Source organism: Anguilla rostrata, chromosome 11, assembly GCF_018555375.3.
Source record: "Anguilla rostrata isolate EN2019 chromosome 11, ASM1855537v3, whole genome shotgun sequence".
Lineage (NCBI taxonomy): Eukaryota > Metazoa > Chordata > Actinopteri > Anguilliformes > Anguillidae > Anguilla > Anguilla rostrata.
Window position 1 is genome coordinate 34,509,062 of NC_057943.1, and position 10,654 is coordinate 34,519,715.

Sequence of the window (10,654 nt, forward strand, 5' to 3'; positions counted from 1 at the left end):
TGTGTGCACTGCGGGTTACTCATCGCATATGTGAGCAGACGTGTAACGTGTAAACACGCTTGCAGTGCTGTGTTCTGAGATAAAATGAGGACAGACAGACGCTAACCCATCCCAAACCTCCCCCACAGGAGTTGGAGGTGCCCAATGAAGGCCAGTTCGAGTCGACCGTGTACCCCCCCTGTGAGCCGATGGTGGCCTTCGATGGTTATGGGGTGGGCCAGCCCGCGCCGCAGCCCCTCCCCCTCGGCTGTGGCGGGAACCCCGGCGGCGGGTTCGCGGGCCAGTACTCCGGGGCGATGTCGTCGGACGCCCAGTACGGCACGCACAGGCCCCAACCCCCCTGCCGGCCGTTCCACCTCGCCCACCACCCTCTCCAGCCCGGTCTGCCCAACATGACCGCGCTGGACCACGTCCAGGGCATGGCGGGGACCCGAAACGGGCCCCTGACAGACGTTTTGGGCGGCCCCCAGGGCCAGGGCCACCCGCACCCGGGGTTCGGCCCCGGGCCCTACAAGCAGCCGGTCGCCCCCGACGACCTGGAGTCGGACTCGGGCCTGTCGCTGGGCTCCAGCCCGCCCCTGGCCTCCCCCGGCAACGCGGCCAATCCGGGCGCCGCCGCCGCCGCCGCCTACGCCTGCGCCGACGCGGGCGCCCTGGGGTACGGCGGCAGGAACCCCGCCGAGGCGGAGGGCGGAGCCAGCCTGTGTGGGGCGAGGGGGAGACCCGAGCGTTTTTACCCCGGGGACCCCCACCACGCGATGACCCGATACCCTTACCCGGCACCCCACGCCGCTTACTACCCCCCGCCCCCCGGCCTGCCCCCCGCGCCCCCGCAGCTGCAGCAGCCTGCCCCGCCCAAACACGCGCAGGCCTTTCCCCCACCCCCGCACGACTCGCACCTCAAAGGGCCCGGCCCGTCCGGGGGCCGGGGGCCCCCCTTCTGCGGCCCGTACGGGAGGCCCAGGGGCGCGTCGGACGCCCCCCTCAGCCGGGACGAGCGTCGGGCGGCGGCCCTGAAGATCCCCTTCCCGTTGGAGAGGATCGTCAACCTCCCCGTGGACGACTTCAACGAGCTCCTGAGCAAGTTCCCGCTGAGCGACGCCCAGCTGGCCCTGGTGCGCGACATCCGCCGGCGCGGGAAGAACAAGGTGGCGGCGCAGAACTGCCGCAAGCGCAAGCTGGAGAACATCGCCCTCCTGGAGGCGGAGCTGGGGCAGCTGCGGGCGCGGCGCGAGCAGCTGGCGCGCCAGCGGGGCGAGTTCCAGCGCGGCCTCACCCTGGCGCGCCGCCGCCTGGCCGACCTGCACGCCGAGGTCTTCTCCAAGCTGCGCGACGAGCGCGGGCAGCCCTACTCGCCGCGCGACTACGCCCTGCAGCAGGCCGCCGGCGGCGGCGGCGGCTACTTCCTGGTGCCCCGGGACGCGGGCGACGGGGAGGCGGAGCCGAAGGCGCAGAGCCTCCCCGCGCACTGACGCTAGGGCTGGTTCCGGCCCAGGCTCCGCCCACACTCCCTGCGGTCTGGGGAGGGGGCGGGGAGGGGGCGGGGTCTCAGAGCCCCTCACAGCTGCATCGCCGGCTCCTTCCAGTCCAGACTCTGAGAGCACGAGCGCACTCCTGCAGCCGCTCTCCAGGACCCCGCCCGTGGACAGCCTTAAATCAGAGCTGCATCGACACAGCGCGTGCGTTTGGTGGCAGTAGCGTCTCTCCCTGTCAGCTAAATACGTCTGGCGAGCCTGGTGCTGGCAGATTCCCATCTGTGCTGGTTTTCATTTGCCCCCTGCCGGGTTGGAGAGAACTTTTAACCGAACCACAGTCCACTGCTGATTCTCTCCACTGCTGAACACGTGCGGTTTTACTCCAGGGGTATTACTCCAGGTTAAACTGAGAATAAGGGGGTAAGGGGGAACCCCCGAGCTGGATTTTTGTCCTTTCTATTTAAATTTGTAAAAACCGCCAGTCATGTTAAAGCGAAGGTAAATTGCTCAGCCGATAGAAGGCTCTGAAACACTGTTTTTCCTCTGGGTTTTACCCCAGGTGTGAAAGCTAGCACAAAGTCATTTCGTCAGATTTGCTCCTGGGGTAAACTCACTGCAGCCAGGTCTATAACGCTTGTTCAGCTGTTCCGTTACTTTTCCATGACCCTCCATGAACAAGCACTCTTAATACTGAACAGGCTGTGTGTATTACCAGTTTTGTAAAAGGGGCTCAAAATTATAGAAATACATTCAACTTGTTAACGAGGTTAATATAACAATTTTAATGGAACTTTTTTTTTTTAAAACCTAAAGGTTGATTGGCTACTTGTTAAGCAATGTGAAATGTTCATTTGCATCAAACTCAAAAGGAGCTTAACTGAGACACAAGCTCAAAGGAGAACCAACGCGTGCAGATTCCGTGGCAGGGCCGGGGGGTTGAAACTTCCCAGTGGCTTCGGGCCGCCTGCCTCCAGTCCTGGAGGACCGCAGCACACTGCTGGAAGCTTCAGCTCTTAAGTGATCTGTTTCAGCCCAACACGCCTTGTTTTCATGGGCTTAAACACAGCCAAAACTAGGACTACAACCGGAAAGCACCGACAGCCTTAAAAAAATGAAACGTTATTTCCAATATGCAAGGAAACTGGACTCCACCATCTGAACGTGAATCGTTTGTCTTGGCTTTCCTGCCAAGAACCTATTTACCTCCAAATAGGTGTTACAGCTGTTTAAGCCAGTGGTCTCAAACTCAGCGCCATGGAGGGCCGTGTGTATGCTGGTTTTTATTCCAGCCTCAGATTCTTGATTATATAATTAGTTCAATTATTTGCTGAATTGGGGATGCAGGTTTGCACATAATGGTGACCCGACGTCTGTGGTGACCCGCATTGTCTAAATAAAAACTTGCTTACATTCTGTGCTTCGACGCAGTTAAACGCATATGGCCGAATGAGCAATTGGACTGAATTAAGGCAGCGTTAATTGGCTGGAATGAAAACCTGCGTACACACGGCTCTCCATGGCAACCAGTTTGAGACCGCTGGTTTGAGCTCTGGTGTTCAGCGCTGGGTTCCACTTTGATGCACTGAATAGAGGTGCACAACAACAGACGCCCTTCAGCAGTTCTCTCCTTCGTTTCATCGTTGACTGGATCGGACGTGAAGAAGCACCGAGCTAGAAATGAAGACGGCTCACGCAGCCCTGGAGAATGCGTTTCGCTACGATCAGATTCAGGAGTGAACCAGTGCTGGCGTAAGACTGACCTTTCAGACCGTGAAGCCTGGATCTGTGTACCTCTGCAGTAAGCCCACCCAGAAGTATTAAAGCAGGGGTGGAAGGTCTTAGCTTGAAGCTTCCCAGCGTAGTATTGCTAACAGTCTGTAAATACTGGCAATGCTTAATGTTAAATGAATGGCTGTTTTTTTTGTTAGAGGACAAGCTTGAATTCAGGATTTTTTATTTTTTACTGAAGGTGAAAAGGCCTTGTGCATTGACTTCAACGTGCTCCTCCATTTGATGATCGACGGATCAAATGCCTCTCGATAACTGTAGCACCAAATACAATTCTGAGCACATGTTCAAGGATGAGACATTTGTTTAAAAATATTTTTTATTGGAAAAAAACGCAATAAAAAAAGGTTTACAAACAAAAACTGTCCAGCAGCCTTCAGTGTTGTGCAAAATATGCATTCCTCTTCTGTTCTCCTTGAAGGTAAGACCAAAAAAAGTGTGTCAATCAAATTAAGTCATTTGACTTTGCCAGCCCCTTGTCCCCACCCCCAGATCACGCCAATCCCTTCACTGCAACAGGACATATCTCCAAATCTAATTTACCTTACAACTGAGGTAGACAGCTTGGAACATATAAGAGAAGTATGTGGTGTAAAAGTGGTAGTTATTCCTTTCATAAACACCGCTTGGGGAAATGTCAGCCACCACACATCCACAGCAGTAGTTACAGCATTAACTGTACGGACTGATGACAGGGGAAAAGTGCACACCTTTGTAGAAACAACCGCAGGTCAGACTGTGCATCATGCTGCCTGTGCAGGTGTATTGGTCCGGTCAGATTCCTGAAAAGGAGATTTAATGGAGAGGGGAGAAGGACAAAGTCAAATTTGGAAAATATTTAGTGCATAAAATTGTCTAAAGCAACTTTGGCCCTCAAGGACAGTAATACTGCCATTTTCATTCATTTACCCTCTAAGCTGGGACATCAGGTAAGTGGGACCTCTGGCCAGTCAGCGACATTATTCTATGAAACTTTCCGGTAGAAGAACTAGCAATACTACCAACTGAGGGCCAAAATTTGAGTATGCTTGATTTTAAGTATTCACTGATAGTTAAAAGTACAAAAAAAAAGTCCTCCAGATGTTTACAGGCACTACCACACTAATGGAGAAGACAAAATGTTGAATTAACAGCAGGGTTTATCTTCACCAAGGTTCAGGAGAGCTTCGAGACGCACAAGAAATCTGCACACCAAAAAATCTAAACGATCAATTGTAATTTCCGTTAACCAGTAAGAAACTTGTAATGGTCTTGAGATGCAAGCTCTCTTAAGTCTTTAAAGCAGTTGTCAAACTCCAGTCCTGGAGGGTCACGGTGTCTGCTGGTTTCTTGGCACAAGCCTTTCGTTAGTCATCGATTGGAATCCGCATGCCTTGTGAAGGCTTTAGCTGGCAGCTGATTGAAAGGAAACCACAACAACCCAGACACTGCATCCCCCGTGGAACTCAGTTTGACATCCATGTTTAGAGTAACAGAGGGTGCGCCATGGACTACTGATAAATGAACATGCTGGCTGAAGCAAACCCTGAATTTAAGATGTGCTATGCCACATTCACGAACAGAAGCATCAGAGCAAAATTCGGGAAAGAATCTCTTACCTACTTTGCAAGGTACAAAAAGACCACCTTTCGTAGCGGCTAGTCTCAACCTGCTCTTCCCACTGCCTCCCGCTTCTCTGGTTCCTGGCTGCTGGTCTCGCTACCTGCTGGGCTTAGCCGTCGCCCACGCTAGCCTCTCGACCGCTACTCTCCGATAGGAAGCTGTGGCTCTCAAACTCTACAGTCCAAACACTTCTTTTCCTCCATCAGAAGAAATGCTTTCCAGACAGAGTGAAAGGGCCTTTTAAAGATGAGGGCCGGTTTGCTGAACATTGTCAGTGTGCGACCACTAGTGACTTGCATAATTGCAAACATTAGTAGTAGTAAATGGGTTAGAGGATATTTGTTTTTGATTGAGCAAAATTCAGCATAAGGGGAGCTAAGGTGCAGTTTAAATAAATGTTTTGAGTCCGTGGCAGATGGACAGTGACACTGATGTCCCGATTCTAGTGGGGAGCTCATTCCATTTGAGAGACGGTAGCGAAGAGGACCCATTCAGAGAGGACAGTACAGAGCACTGGACCAGCTGAGGCCTGGCAGGAGGTACAAGGATAGAGAACAGACTGCAGACAAGAAGCTTCTGTTCCTCTTGCCACACCGGAAACCAGCACTAGAAATGAGCGGCTCATTCAGGTCAGAGCCTGTAGCCAGTGGATGTACAAGGACAGGAGTGCATTGCAGCTGAGGAGCTCTGCTAAATGTAACGGTTCATGCGTAGCGTGCAAACATCCTCTACAGAACGAGGTCACCTTGGGAAACAAGGGCGATTAGCTCCTTAGCATTGGACCATTCACCACAGAACACGAGGTCACCGTTGGAAACGTGTGTTCGATTGGCTACTTTCAGACACTTCGTCAGATTGCAGCCATGACAAAAAGTGTCTGAAATTGAGCCCTGCCACTAGGATTGCCTCCTCAGTTGCCGTTCGGCAAGCGTTCTTGTGTGAAAACACCCAAAACTCAACACACCGAAGGAGTCAGGCTTGCACCACTTAGCCCCATGAGAGATGCTACATGTTAACTCATCCGACCAACAACCGTGTGAGGTGCGAGTGCACACGTCCACCGTTTCACTGAAGCAACTTGAGTTTACGCCATATTGCTTCCACCTGTCCCTGCTCTACACATGCAGCCCGTGGTGTGCACCAGTTAGCGTTAGCACTGTTAAACATGGCGGCTCACATTCAGCCATTAGCTGCTGCTTTGCTTGACTGGCTAGTGAGACTTTGGCCTTGCAAGCAACGGTCATTTTAGGACCACAGAAACAGGCATCTACTCGTCAAGTCCTTGGAGTCTACAGCACAAAGAACTTGACTCTGGTAGATTCACAAAAGCTTAATTTCTAAACCCTCATTTTTAAAGTCTAAATACCTTCCCAGCAGTTTGTAGCGGGAACTACAGGACAAACTTGCCATGTTGCCCAGTCAACACCAGTAAAAGCTGGGGGGAAGAGCTCAGATACATAGAAACACTGCTATAAGACACTCGGACAATTTTTTTCTTTAAAAAAGAACTGAGAGATGGTTTTATTTCAAAAAACACATGATTTGCTGCAGTTACATTTTAAAAAAAAAAAGAAAAGAAAATCCAACAAAAAAAATAAACACCATAATGGTTGGCAAAATAAAAATTTACATAAAACCTTGGAATGCTTTTCACAGAAACACAAAAGAAAGGGCATCTATATAAAATATTCCCACACTGACAGCAGGAAACAAACGGGGGTTTTTTTGTTTTTTTTCTCTCCTCCTTTTTCCTTCCTGCTACTGTGCATCTGTGGGACGGGCTGCCGTAGCACCCGGCGCCCGACTGGCCGAGCAGATCTACGGCGTTTAGCCTGACGCTTCCCTGTCCCCTCTCTGGCTGTCCTCTCCTCTCCTCCTCCTCTCTCTCCTAAGTACTGTACCCTGTTGAACAATACGGAACAACATCGTTAAACTGTGCACTGGCCTTCAAAAACAAAACAAAAAAACGCACCAACTACCATTTTTAAAGAGTCAGGATCACGGTTTCGTCAGGAGCAAACCCGCGCTCTTGAAAGCAAGACGTGGTCCGGAATTGAACGATTTCGTCTAACGGGGTTTAATATAACCCCATGGCCATCAGGGTGTGGGGCAGGGAAGGCCAAATTTGTATTATGTTTTTCTTTAAGGTTTGCTGCTGGATCCTGAAACTTTGCGCAGTGAACGCAGGGACCGTAAAGCGGTCAGCACTGCGGGCTAGCCTTAATCCGCTGGCCCTGAGATGCTGGCGGGAGACGACTGGTACAGCGGCGGTGCAGGAAACCTCAGAGCCCCGCAGTGGTGGAAATGGCAATGCTTACCCCCCCTACGGACGCGCCTTAGAACCTTCGGCCTCCGCCGCCACCGCCGCTGCTGCCACCGCCATATCCACCACTGCCGGAGCCTCCGCCGTACCCACCTGCAGAACGGGCAACCAGATGAGCGCAAAGCCGGGCCGTGGCGGTCCACCGATCGGCGCGGAACGTCTGCTCTACTCGCCCCGCCCGCCCACCCGCCCCGCCCGCAAGACGCGGTCGCTCACCTCCGTACGGGCCGGCGCTGTTCCTGGACCCGCCCCCGAAGTTGCCCCCCTTCATCGGGCCGTAGCTGGACGAGCCCTGGCTGTTGTAGTTCCCGAAGTCGTTGTAGCTGCTGCCCCCGAAGTTTCCTGCAGGCCGGTTCAGGTACTCGTCACTCACAGGTACACAGACATCGGCTTACATAAAGTAAAATGGAATAAAAAGGACCACCATTTACAGGAAGGCTACGAACGCGACTGCTGACTCACCACCGGCAAAGTTTGCGGACTCACCACCGCCAAAGTTTCCGCCGCCGCCGCCACCGGCGCCGCCGCCGTTGTTGTAACCGTTGTATCCTCCATTTCCGCCATAGCCGCCGCCGCCGCCTCCACCCTGGTTGCCGTACCCCTGCCCGCCGCCGTACCCACGGTTACCCCCGTAGCCAGGACCTCCACCGTAACCACCTGGGAAATCAAACCGCGAATAATATTGTGTTAGAGAAAGCAGACAGTTACCCTAACACAGAACAATGAAGCCCTAACTATACTGTACCACAATGAACACATCAGTTTACATACTAAAAAATTTGGTTCCTGAAAGGACATCCATTTTTCATGCCAACATCCTCTAATCATCAGATGCACCAATAGCAGATCACAGGTAGATTAGGCCCAAGTAAAACATTGTTAAGGACTCAGGAAGTCTTCTGCAGTAATTAATGTTCTTATCACCAAAGTGCCCACGCATGTAAATGTCTGAGACACATAAATGAGCATATTTTGGCATGAAATTCATGAACTGATATGGCCTTTCAGGAACCAGACACCTCAAAACCAGGTACTGAAATATCACTGGCAGAGAGGCTCATGTCACAACATTGAACACAGCTGGCAATTATCCTGACGCCACATCTCAGTTCAGAGAGCCTTCACAGGGATTAGTGATTGATATACGGGTCATTCTGAGTACTGCCCAATGGTGTATACATATTTAGCAGTGACACTCCAAGGGACGGGTAGGGGGCATGGACTGTGCGGAGAGTGTTAGTCTCAGACATTGTGCTGAGAATAGATTCTGGACAGGAAAAAGTAAATGAATAGCATGAACTCTGAAAGAGAGTGGCTATTTGCAGGAATTTCTTTGGACTGATGAAGAGCTTACCATCTCCTCCAAAGCCGTTGTATCCGTCACCGCCTCCATAGCCACCTCTGCCACCTGGAACAATCAGCCCCCCAGGTCAGTAAAATTCACAACAGCCTTCAATTGCATTATTTATGAAAATCAAATGAAGGGAAGGGTGTTGCTGGAACACATACCACGGTCACCGAAGTATCCACCCTGGCCAAAATCATTTCCTCCTCCTCCGTATCCCCCACCTCTTCCGAAATTACCACCTCCTCGCCCTGGTAAAGTAAAGGGGGGGGGAGACATTGAAAACATCAAGATTTCGAGAGGATCCTTTTTGGGGGGGGGGGGGGAATTCAAAAAAAGAAATCTAAAAAATTAGAATCCTTCATACCCGTACCGGAGCTGGCCATTTCTTGCTTGGAAAGCGCTTTCCTCACTTCACAGTTGTGCCCGTTCAAGGTGTGGTACTTCTGAACTGCAGGACAAAAATAAGTGACATTCTGAAATGCCAGCACACGCTTGCCCCCCAACACACTATTAAAAATAGCACCACTTATGCAGTCCTATGAATCAGGCAGCTGGAGCGGAGGCGGGACTTACTAACTATCCTGTCCACTGCGTCATGGTCGTCAAACGTTACGAAAGCAAAGCCCCTTTTCTTGCCGCTGGCCCTGTCGGTCATGATCTCGATGACCTCGATCCTGCCGAACTGTTCAAAGTAGTCTTGCAGGTGAGACTCTTCCGTGTCTTCTTTGATGCCTCCAACAAAGATCTTCTTCACGGTCATGTGTGCACCTGGTCTGTTTGAATCCTAACGAATTTAGAGAAAGTCAGTCAATTGGTCCACAGAGAACAAGTCACTTTTCACACATCCCTCGAGTAAGTTACTACATTTAAGATTAGTTTTGAATTAAGACTCCAGACGAAATGTAAAACGAAGTGCTTTCAAGAGCAAATCTCACTCACCTCCCTAGAAACTGCCCTTTTTGGCTCCACGACTCTGCCGTCAACCTTGTGTGGTCGGGCTTCCATAGCCGCGTCGACCTCGGTCACCGAAAAGTACGTGACGAACCCGAACCCCCGCGATCGCTTTGTGTTGGGATCTCTCATTACCTGGGCACGAATCCAAAACATCAGAATCAAATGCCAGTGCGCACCGGATGCATAGGCGAGCAGAACACGCAACCAAGAAGGCTACTCACCACACAGTCTGTAAGCGACCCCCATTGTTCGAAGTGGGCCCGTAAGCTTTCGTCTGTCGTTTCAAAGCTAAGCCCTCCGATAAAAAGCTTGCGGAGCTGTTCTGGTTCACGGGGGGCCTGTAGGAGAAAGGGACATATTTCTAGATTAAAATAAATACATTAAGCTCAAATCAGTCGGCGCTTAGTCAGCATTAGCAAGCTAAGCTAGCTGGGTTGATAGTGACGTTATCAATGGCCGGTCCAATTGTCTTCGAGGAAGGGAACAAACAACAGTAACCAGGTGAAACGCATATGGTCACATGCAACACATATGGAAACAATGATCGGCCTACCACGTTAAATGGATAGTTAGCTTTTCAATCATGTCGCTTTTGAAACAGACTCCCAAGGACTATCCAAGTTATGGCTAGCTAGCTACCCAACAAAGACTTTGTCTGGGGGGGCGCCATGTTCCCTATCACGAAAGTGCGTACAAAGCACAGATCAAATGAACAAAACATCATGGCCGAACAGAACACAGAATAGCACAAATGGAAACTAAAAATCATATACCAGGTAGTGCAGGCATCATCAATGAACCCTGAAGGAAAACTTGCTGGCAATCTAAGCAATTTACACGGCCGGTTTCCAACCATGCGGTTTACAAAATGGCTGTTCTAAACGTTCACTAGCAGTCATGCTATGAAATTGTTCATTTTTTTCGTAAAACACCTAAAATTTAAAATGAAAACGCAGCCACATGTTTTTTTTATATACACAGATGAACAAACTTACCTCCTTCGACATTGTGTGGTTCGTTCAATTTACTACAAACAAACCTACGCAAATTAAAGGTCGAGGTGAGTGTGGCGTACTGCGACCAACCAAAAAAGTACATTAAGTAGGAGGGGAAGGTCCGCCCAGCTACTTCAGCAATTGGTTATACATTCCCGCCGCACTCGTA

The 10,654-nt window shown here is 51.0% G+C and overlaps 2 protein-coding genes across 15 annotated transcripts in view; one reads left to right on the forward strand and one right to left on the reverse strand.

Annotated features, from left to right (window-relative positions):
* The window catches only part of nfe2 (nuclear factor, erythroid 2), a 12,614-nt gene extending 10,344 nt beyond the window's left edge, over positions 1-2,270 (forward strand). For all 3 annotated transcript variants that reach the window (XM_064299548.1, XM_064299547.1, XM_064299549.1), the window contains one exon: positions 129-2,270. In XM_064299548.1, coding sequence (XP_064155618.1) covers positions 129-1,472 — 1,344 coding nt within the window. In that variant the 3' untranslated portion in view covers positions 1,473-2,270. The remainder of the gene's footprint in view (positions 1-128) is intronic.
* Positions 2,271-3,564: 1,294 nt separating this feature from the next.
* Positions 3,565-10,644, reverse strand: LOC135234692 (heterogeneous nuclear ribonucleoprotein A1-like). Of its 12 annotated transcripts, none has more exons than XR_010324172.1 (11): positions 10,486-10,644; positions 9,712-9,828; positions 9,476-9,622; positions 9,110-9,320; positions 8,901-8,984; positions 8,698-8,784; positions 8,543-8,596; positions 7,675-7,845; positions 7,405-7,530; positions 3,974-4,045; positions 3,565-3,677 (listed from the first exon to the last, which is right to left on the reverse strand). XR_010324172.1 is itself a non-coding variant. In XM_064299554.1 (11 exons), exons 1-10 carry the CDS (start codon positions 10,495-10,497, stop codon positions 7,202-7,204), a joined length of 1,089 nt encoding a protein of 362 aa, XP_064155624.1. In that variant the 5' UTR covers positions 10,498-10,644; the 3' UTR covers positions 6,610-6,767; positions 7,184-7,201. The 12 variants fall into 12 exon arrangements, 8 of the variants coding, with proteins under 8 accessions (XP_064155624.1, XP_064155622.1, XP_064155623.1 ...); XR_010324170.1 differs by having other exon boundaries at positions 7,405-7,578; XR_010324171.1 differs by having other exon boundaries at positions 7,651-7,845.
* Between the last annotated feature and the right edge of the window lie 10 nt (positions 10,645-10,654).

What these genes read in the sequence shown, in the direction of transcription:
- LOC135234692 (XM_064299550.1), bottom strand. An exon ending in GGTCGCTTACAGACTGTGTG is followed by an intron (nt 9,623 to 9,711) that starts GTGAGTAGCCTT and finishes ATTCGTGCCCAG; the next exon opens with GTAATGAGAGATCCCAACAC. An exon ending in TGGATACTTCGGTGACCGTG is followed by an intron (nt 8,597 to 8,697) that starts GTATGTGTTCCA and finishes TGATTGTTCCAG; the next exon opens with GTGGCAGAGGTGGCTATGGA.